This window comes from Amphiura filiformis, chromosome 1, assembly GCF_039555335.1.
Source record: "Amphiura filiformis chromosome 1, Afil_fr2py, whole genome shotgun sequence".
NCBI lineage: Eukaryota > Metazoa > Echinodermata > Ophiuroidea > Amphilepidida > Amphiuridae > Amphiura > Amphiura filiformis.
In genome coordinates, this window is record NC_092628.1 from 17476154 (window position 1) to 17485979 (window position 9826).

At 39.6% G+C, this 9826-nt stretch overlaps 1 protein-coding gene across 2 annotated transcripts in view; it reads left to right on the forward strand.

Moving 5' to 3' along the window:
* LOC140162748 (solute carrier family 2, facilitated glucose transporter member 7-like) overlaps nucleotides 1-8495 on the forward strand; it is a 30041-nt gene extending 21546 nt beyond the window's left edge. For both annotated transcript variants that reach the window (XM_072186075.1, XM_072186143.1), the window contains exons 4-12: nucleotides 1631-1758; nucleotides 2522-2637; nucleotides 3125-3287; nucleotides 3554-3750; nucleotides 4442-4552; nucleotides 5005-5106; nucleotides 5840-5915; nucleotides 6457-6584; nucleotides 6942-8495. In XM_072186075.1, the coding sequence (XP_072042176.1) occupies nucleotides 1631-1758; nucleotides 2522-2637; nucleotides 3125-3287; nucleotides 3554-3750; nucleotides 4442-4552; nucleotides 5005-5106; nucleotides 5840-5915; nucleotides 6457-6584; nucleotides 6942-7151 (1231 nt within the window). In that variant the 3' untranslated portion in view covers nucleotides 7152-8495. The remainder of the gene's footprint in view (nucleotides 1-1630; nucleotides 1759-2521; nucleotides 2638-3124; nucleotides 3288-3553; nucleotides 3751-4441; nucleotides 4553-5004; nucleotides 5107-5839; nucleotides 5916-6456; nucleotides 6585-6941) is intronic.
* The last annotated feature ends 1331 nt before the right edge of the window (nucleotides 8496-9826 follow it).

The following is a 9826-nucleotide window of genomic DNA, read 5'->3' on the forward strand; positions in this document are numbered from 1 at the left end:
AACATGGCTTATCAAGCAATGCTTATATCAGATTTTCCTTTCAATAACACAAATTGATAACAGTAAGACATACACTCTACCCTCTCTGGACATGGAAGAATTAGAAACACCTTGGTCTTTCAGTGCAGCGAGTTTCACGCTTTGCTTGACAAATGCTTGAGGATGAAGTACGCAAGTTGGTCAATAGTATGCCTTCCAAATCGTGTCCTTTGAACCCGATGCCACCATGGCTTGTCAAACAATGCTTAGATCAGCTTCCAAGGTTCTCTTCAACACTTCGATGACACAGTCGTTATCCTTCCCTTCAACTTTCAAAATGGCTGATGTCATCCAACTCATCAAAAAGCGTACCTTACTTGATCCACAATCATTTCAAAGGTATACCGCAGTTTGTCTAATCTGGAATTTCAATCTGATAACTCAAAACTTACTTGGCTGAAAATGGACTGTACCATGAGTTTCAAAATACTTCTCGATAACATCACAATTGTGAAACTGCGCAGACCCGTGTCTGAAATGGCCTCCTTTTGTCTGTCGACGAGCGAAAGGATGCGGTACTAATCCACTTGGCATTAAGTGCAGCTATCGACATTATGGACCGCAGCATTCTCTCTCAGCGGCTTACAGGAAGCGCTCTCATGTGGTTTGACTCCTACATGCGTGTCCGCAAGCATGTTGTCCAAAATTGCTGACTCCACACGATTTCCCCAAGGGTCTGTTACAGGCCCACAAATCGTTACTTTGTACGCTATATACCCCGGTTGAAGACATTGCTAGGCGCTACCAAGTCAGCGGATTAGTGAAATAAAGACCTGGACTGTGAAAAACATACTCTCCCTGAATGACAATAAAACTTAGGCTGTCCACATACCATCATGCTACTCACACAATACTATTATTCAATCCCTTACTGTGGGTGATGCTGTTGCAGAGCCCGTCAATCGATCAAGCCAAAGACCTCGGCGTCTTCATCGATGAAAATATCTCCATTCTCTCCCATGTTTAACATGTGCCGCTTTGCTTAGCTCACCATTAGAAGTATTGGCCATGTGCGCAAACATCTTGATCATAATATAATTATGGTTCATTCATTCATCTTAAAACTGGACTCAAACAATGGCATCCTCTACGGGCTTCCAAATGATCCTTCAGATCAACAAACTGCAACGCATACTAAATGCTGCCGCCCGGCTTGTTACATTGACCAAGAAGCGCGAACACACAACTCCAATTCTTCAATCCCTTCGTTGGTTGACTGTAGAGAAGCGCATCATAATTATACAAACTTCCGTTTCTTACCTCCAAATGTCTCAACAACCTGGCACCTGACTACTTTTTCAAGCTCATCACCATCATGAAAGCAACTCGTGTTCTTAGATCTGACGCAAGACTCTCAGTACTGTAACTAAGAGATCATTTTCGTGTACTGCGGCCCGGGTTTTATTCCCCGTAGTACAGGCCGGCGTAAGTGAGCATGGCTCACGACTCATAACCGTCCTCGCAGGTTTTTCTCCAAGTACTCCGGTTTAATCATGTGATCTAAAATCGGACCTATTTTCCCACAGGTTCCGGTTCTTGTCGTTGTAATACTATAATAGCTGCATGCTGCGTTGCCCATTTTGTATTTCAGAAAACGGACACTCCTGGCCAATAATGTGTTTTCCATATTGGCCGCATTACTGGTGGTCGTATTCGCTCAGTATCTCAATGTCTACGAAACCGTTATTGTAGCTCGGTTTCTTGCTGGTATAAATAGTGGTAAGTAATATTACCGTAAAAACTCGATAGTTAGCATAATATGCTTACTATCGAGCGCTTTTGAAAACAAGAAACTGTACCCAATTCCGGCGCATTACGAACTGAGCTAATGGGTTGAGGCACGCATTTGCAGGTTTACTTGTTCGTATATAACTACATCTATGATTTGCTCCAAACCCTTTACACTTTTGTGGATGGGGCTCTTCATGTTTGCATGTTTTAAAATCGCTCGATATTAAGTCGAGTTTTTACGGTATTTGGCTAAACCCAGTTGATATAATAACCTTTATTCGACAAATACAAGCAGACATATATAAACTCTTCATTCGAATATTTTAGACCTCACTCATAAGTTTAGCGGCCCGGTCATGTACCGATCACCGATGTACCTAACAAAATACCAGAAAGCTCCTCCAGTGGATAACTTGCAAGAAGTCACGTATAAAGAAGACGCGGGACATTCACTGAAAACAGACGGTGGGTGTGTGCACGTCCACCTTCAGTGGAAATCTCGCAAGAAGCCAGGTAAAAGGAGGACGCTGGACACTCGCTAAAAATGGATGACCCTGTTCAGTGCACACGAGGAGATAAGTCATCGGACGATGCAAACTACGATTTATTTTATAAAAATACTGCCCAAACTTTATACCTTTATTAAACTATTAAAGACAAATCAATAGTGCCGAATATAAATATTGTGGCTACAATGATTTATTTCTTACAAAATGTACTTATCACTATGTTGATGATTTTTTTACGATAGGAGTTTCGTTCACCGTAGCTGGTCTTTACTTAGCAGAGATTTCACCGATAAATCTACGAGGGACTCTACTTGTGGCAGTTTCAATCGGTAATAACGTGGGATTAATCATCAGCTTGGTAAGGCGTGTTTGTTTATTTATTTATTTGTTTGTCAGCCAGGGGATGATTTTGAGTCTTCAATCACCCCCTTGGGATTAGAAGGAAGATGAGAGGGAAGGACTTATTTCTAATGATCAAAAACGTGATTTCTTATAAGTTGCAACGGGGAAAATATTAAACCAATACCAATACCATTTTTTGTATCTAAATTTGCTAAAGTCTCAGCTTCAGAGCATTGCCCTCGACCCCACCAGGGGCCCTGGGCTCAAGCCCTTGGAGCGTCACAACTGACAAGTGCGGATGCAGGGGACCGCCGGCTCGCCCCACCCCTTGAGAGAAATCAAAAAGAAAAGAGGGAGAAAAGAGAAAAGAAAGGAAAGGACAGAAATTAATAAATTTCTGTGTTTTATATAGAGAATATCAGAGAATATCAGTATTATCAGCTACCTATAATATAGCGCTACCTATAATCTAATTGATACGACCATTCTCTCTATCTTTTCAGGTGCTTAGTTTTTATGTCTTCAACCATGACTACGATTGGGACATATTGATCGGGCTAACTCCATTCTTGTTAAGTTTGTTTGCGCTTATCACTCTACCATTTAGTCCAGAAAGCCCAAGATGGCTGTTACTTGAAAAGAAAGACGAGCGAAATGCTCGTGAAGGTGAGTCACGCGCCAAATATAAAATGGGGAGGGGAGGGGGAAGAAGGGAAGGACGGGTAGGGCAAAGGCTGGATTGGGAAGGGGATGAAAGGAAGGGAATTTGGAGGGAAAGAAGGGAGTGATGGGATGAAAAGAAAGGGGGCAAAAAGGAAGTAAAAAAGGAAGGGAGGAAAACAGTAATGGTAGCATCAATTATTTGTAAAAAAAAAAATATCCTGATTGTAATGACATGGTCTACATGTACATCTTTCCGTTGCACGTTATAGCTCTCACAATCTTTCGCGAGGATGCAAATATCGATGATGAAATTGAGGAGATGTATAGAGAAGCCAAACTAGAAGAGAAATGCAAAGTCGGTGTATTTCACTTATTCAACCCACGCAATGGACGGCCTGAGTGGCGATTACCGTTGGCCATCTGTGTATTTTTTGGTGCCGCCAATAGCTTCAGTGGAATGAACATGGTAATGTTTGAATTTATTTTAGTGTAGATGGGCTAGTGCATGCATGACAACATTGAAACCAGACACAAGAACATTGAGAATGGATATCAAATCATTTTTTGTCGCAGCGGAAAATGCTTTACCCGTTGAGTGTATTACGAAACATGAAATGCGTCAACTCCGGGGGGGGGGGGGCCTTCAATATGAAATGGATATAGGTGGAGGGCTGGCACTTTTGCACTAAGGGGCATTCGGTGAGAGCAAAATGTAAAAAATATGGGGTCATTGGGTGAGAGCATGATTTTTGGCATTCGGTGAGAGCAAAATGTAAAAAATATGGGGTCATTGGGTGAGAAAATGACAAAAAACAGCGTCAAAAATCCTCGAAAATCGAATTTTTAGTTCAAAAAGGCTTCAAATTTCTTAGTTTTTTCAAAAATAGGTAACAAAATCAGTGATAAATGAAAGTTGCTGTTCAAATTGAAAAGTAAGGGTCTTTGGGTGACAGATCAAATGGAAAAATAAGGGGTCTTTGGGTGACAGAACATGTGTTCGTAAAAATATATGGGGTCTTTGGGTGAGAGCGACGCTGAAAAGGGGGGTCTTAACAGCCCTACATACGCGTCACCTCCAAAGTGGGAGTGCCCCCCCCCCCCCCGGGGCGTCAACCTTGTACTAACTTACTCAATTTATTTTTGTTTTTCTTTTCTAGCTTTGGTTTTACTCCTCCAGCCTTTTAGCATCAGCAGGGTTATCACGAAATCAAATCAGTTTAAGTATGGTACTGTTTGGTGTGGATGCACTTATCACATCGGCTCTCTGCGTAAGTGTGGATACCATTGGTAATATAAATAATCCGTGTAACGTGCATCTTGAAACCTGAACGTTATATCAAATATGTTTTTCTGTATGGGTGGAGTGTAAGGCGGAGTAAGCTTGTGCGTTAGCACCACGTGCATGAGCAGTGGCTCATGAACAGTTATATTATCATTGGGGGGAATGCCCCCTGTCAGAACTCTTTCCAGGTAACTCTTTCCCCCCAGTAAAAACCAAAAGTTACGAAAAACACCACTTTTTGCGACTATTTTGCGCAAAATTTGTTGATTTTGGCTCCCCTGAAATTCACTTTGCCCCTCCTGGCGCCGCCACTGTGCACGAGCGTGTGTATTAGCTTGTATTTTCTATAATTATATTATTTATATATATTATTGTTTATTATTTTATAAACTTCTATTATACATAAGCAAATATTCTATTGTTTGCATATTGTATATAGGGAGGTTATGCGATAGGTTTGGACGTCGACCTGTTATGCTGTCTTCTTTTGTGATTTGCACTGTTTTACTGGCTTCGTTTTGTGCAACAGCCATTTTGGAAGTAAGTGTTCGATTTTTGAAAAAATACAAAATAAACAACAATAAAAAAAAAACCATGATGGTACATCATTACGCATTTATATTTAAATCATAGTCACCACTATTCCAGGATTTATATAAAATAAGAGAACCCGTGGTTTTAGATTTTTGTACCAAATGTCATCAAATACCAGTGTTGCACGTACGTCACGGTACTTTGTCATGAGTGCGAGTAAAGCACAATAGCAAATCTCGAGAACGCGTTTGCAAATTCGCTGGCGTAGTGCACGTTAGAATATGACCGTTGCTATGTCAACTGACTCGCGCTTTCTTCGATACGAACCACTTGACTGATCGAAATGATCACAACACAAATTCTATGGCATATCATAATTCGGAACAGGTGCATGAGCCCAGGCTTGAACCAGAAACCAATGGTTACTAACGTGCACTACAGCAGCGTATACTTGGGCTTGAGTACAAGTCTACGAGTAATTCGTCATGAGATTGAGTACAGCATGAGTACGGCTGTACGAATACGAGTAAACCACAATTACAAAGTATGCGTAGGGCATACTTTGGTACGAGTACGAGTAATAATTATGTCTGTGTACGAGTCGTTTCGAATGTGAGTACTAGTCAAGAACTAATACTGTACACTCAGTACTCCAAGGTCGTAAAATACACGCACAGACTGAACACAACTTACCTAAATGAAAATCAAACGATAACCTAATTTCACTTTGTCTTTTTAGGAAAAATTTCCATGGATGACGTGGATCAGCATAGCAATAATATTTCTATTCATCATGTTTTGGAATTTTGGTCCAGGTAAACCTTAACGAACCCTTATTTTACAGCGTGAAATACATCCATATCTCTTTTTAGTTATAGTATTTCTACGCACATTTTCATGTATGTCCACTATAACTGATGAAGTATAATAATGTACGAAGTTATAATAGGATAATTTTTAAAGATTCAGGGGCCGTTTTATGAATCTTTAATAATGTGATTTCTACGAGTATATACGCCCACTACGCCGTAAGACTGATATTGGAAGTACGAGAGACCTCGTATCCCTTCCATGGACTGATGAAGTCGGGGACCCATCTGACGAAAGCTCGACCAATCACACATGGACAGACTGCACATGTACTGTGATTACCGCGACGCGCGCGCGCCGTGGCGCGGCGAACTCGTAAATACTTTTAAGTTGGTATGAATTTACGTCGAAAAATTACACGTATTGTGGCGTGCTGTGCATGGATTGCAGTTTTATTTGAAGTTAAGTCTTGAAGAGCTAAGAAGAGAAGAAGGGAAGAGAGCAATTTAAACAGAGAACAATATTCTGTCATTTTTTCTTCTGCAGGACCTGTTATTTTCATAGTATGTCCAGAATTATGGGCCCAAGGACCACGTCAAGCAAGTCATAGTATAACGTTGCAACTCTTCTGGTGGGGGATGTTCGTGTGTGGACAAATTCTACCATTTTTACAGGTATGATGCTCGATTGCATTTTTGCTGGACGCGGGGTGCGTTTGTGTGGTGTGTGGGAATGTTATACCGCCCAATGTTCTTATTTATTAATTCTGGTTGCGACGGTTCAGCTCTTGCAAGCCGATCATGGATCTGTCCCACTGCACTGAGGATCTTCGATTATACCTCAAATAAATGATCGTGTGCATGAGAACAAGGCTGCATTTTGTTAAATCATGTAAATGATGACAATTAGTTGTGATAGCGGCGTAATGTGCATTGGTAATTTATTTATGTATTAGTTTATTCATGATGTATTTATTTCAATTAATACAAATTACTTAAATTATGGTGTGTTTTCCCCCGTCTCTCTTGCAGAAGGCCATAGGAGCCTATACATTCGCCTTTTTTGCATCCGTCCTCTTCGTGAGCTCCATATTTTTCTACTTCTACGTCCCGGAAACAAATAACGTGACCTTTGGAGAAACAACAGAGTACTTCCGTCGTAGGTCATTAGGTTTAGGACCTGAGGACAATGAAGATGTGACTAAAGTTAGGTTATCTTTGCTGAAGACCAGTCAAGTTTAAAGTTATAATGCTCAGTTGCTAGCGATTGATATTGAAGACGAAGACGATGTGATTAGAACCTCATCAATTGGACAATGTTTATTCGCGATCGCTATAGATGCCCTACATGCTTTTATCGATTGGCTCCAAACTGAGGATTTGAACCGGTGCCCTTCACCGTAATCATGGCGCAGTGCAGTCCATTCAATCAAATGTTGTCATCAACCTATTTCATCGTAGTGCATTTGCTATGTGTGTGAGACAAACTGTCGCGGTAGTTGCAATCATGCTTTTGTTGAATGCATTTGAGTAGTCCGCCATATTTATGGTATGATACGTCATATGCACAACCTCTATTGACAGTGGAGTATAAACTCAGGTACTTTCTTTCACGGGTTAATGACGTCAATTAACGTCAAAACTTTGATCCCAAGTGATATGAAGCCCAAACAGAGTTGCTATACTTCAGTCGTACAGGTCACTATAGAGTGGCACGAGAGGATGTTGTAAAAAAGAAGACACATTAATACAGACGATTTCAAAAGTCCCCCCATAAAAAGTCTGTCTAATCATTTTGGTGCTGATATGTTTCTTATGATAATTCATGAAGTGTGTGTAACCTAGACTCTCTCTGTGCTAGGAAGATATTCGCTTAAGTTTGATCATTCGCTTGCAGACTATACTCTTTCTAGTAAGTTGCTCCCTCCCTCCAAGCAAAAGTCCACGGAAGACATTTGAGACTTGCAGCCGATATCTCTCATAATTGCCAGTGCAGTGAGCAGATTGCTACAAGCTCCATTCACGACTATCTATTTAATTTACTGAGTATGTTGCCTTATTTGTTGGATTGTCATGAAACTTGGTGGATGTGATTACAAACATTTTCAAGGTCATTTCAAGATCAACTGAATATAGATTGTTTGAATTGTTATGAAACTTAGTAATATGATTTCCATTGAGCTTTTTGTTACAATTCTGTACTAAATTTATTTAGAATATATTTCTAGAGTAAATTCAGCGTTCAAAATGTAAATTCTTGAGTATCAGCATTTCAGGCACTCATCAATGCAAAATTTGGAAACTTGATCTTCATTTGTAGACGTTTTCTTTTTTAAAGACAGTTCTTTTAGTTCATTACCATTATGTAGTATTATTTTGTTTCTTTCATATTTTAATATTGCTGTGTATTTCGTACAATGCAATTTGGCCCCATAGCCCCAATCGTGTGCAAGTTTAAGAAAATCATATCATTAACTATAAATAATTTGAATTTGTTATTTGATAACGTGTTTATAATTATAGTAGTAGGTTTCATCTCATGTACTCATGTAAAACTATATATTATGTCTTATTTCTTATAATAAACATCACAATAGATTATTTCGTCTGTTATCTTGCCTATTTATTATGATTGATCTTTGTACGTTGATGACTTCAACCACATGCATACACAATGATGCTAGCAAGCCCCAGAGGAGGTCCTTGGAAAAATGTTGTACGGGAATGTGCCACGCAGACTTGGAATGTGCCACGCAGACTTTAACTATTCTCTAAACCTATTTTTTGCAACCCATCAGAACACCAATTTTGCACAAAAGGACCCAATTTTGTCACAATTTGGTGCTTTTGCCCGGTGCTCAAATGCGCCCAAATTGGACGCATTGGTTTCCACTGAAACTCCACCCATCAATATACCAAAATCGCTGAAAAGGTACCCCCACCCAAACCAAGGCATATCCCCGTATATCTTTAACCAGGAAGAACCCAAGCCGGTAACAACATGTGCAGTGATATTTGAATTAGCATTTTGTATTTCAGTACATTTTGTATATTAGGCTCTAAATTAAGCCAAAAAGTTTCCCTATATATGATAACTTACAGTCTTTTTTCAGCATTTGGCGGCTATTTTGAAAATACATTGACTTTTGGGACTTTTCTCTTTATATACACTTCTAGTGCCCGTTTCTATTCATCGTTATGTATTCTTCTCCCGTGCATTATTTTCGCGAACTACCCTTCACAGCCCAAATTATATAAACCTGCACGCTAAACAATGCATTATCTAAAACCTGCACGCTAAACAATAGATTCTAGATAATACGTGCACGCTCAAATACTAGAAATACTACTTTCACATAACCATATAGTAGAGTTAGGTGACGCTCTCGACACAGAGGTCACATAACTATATAATTGTCTGTTCGATATATATACCATCAAAAAAGTACGAATATACATTCTGTGGTGTTAAAATGGTATAGTTACAAACGGTGTTCTATAATAGGGTACAATTACCGAATAGGGTGCAACTCGCTAGACTTGAGTCCAGTCCTCGTTTACGGAGTTTAGGGTTAGGGTTTAGGGTTGGGATAGGGCAGTCTTGTAATAAGACTAGTAGAGTTGCACCCTATTCGGCAATCGCTCGTGCAAATATCATTGTCATAAATTATGATTAATGACCTCAAATAAATCAAACATCAAATGAGAATAATCGAGCTTCTATTAATTAAAAAGGGCCAAAAACAGGTGGATCATAATTATACAAGATGACACCATTGCAAAATATTCAGCATTTTACAAATGAAATACATGTAGGCCTATATCTAAAATAACATAGCCGGGCCCGGGAAACACACACTAGCGCATAATATCATGATCTAATTTATAATACCATAGGCCTTCAAACACATGTGTTT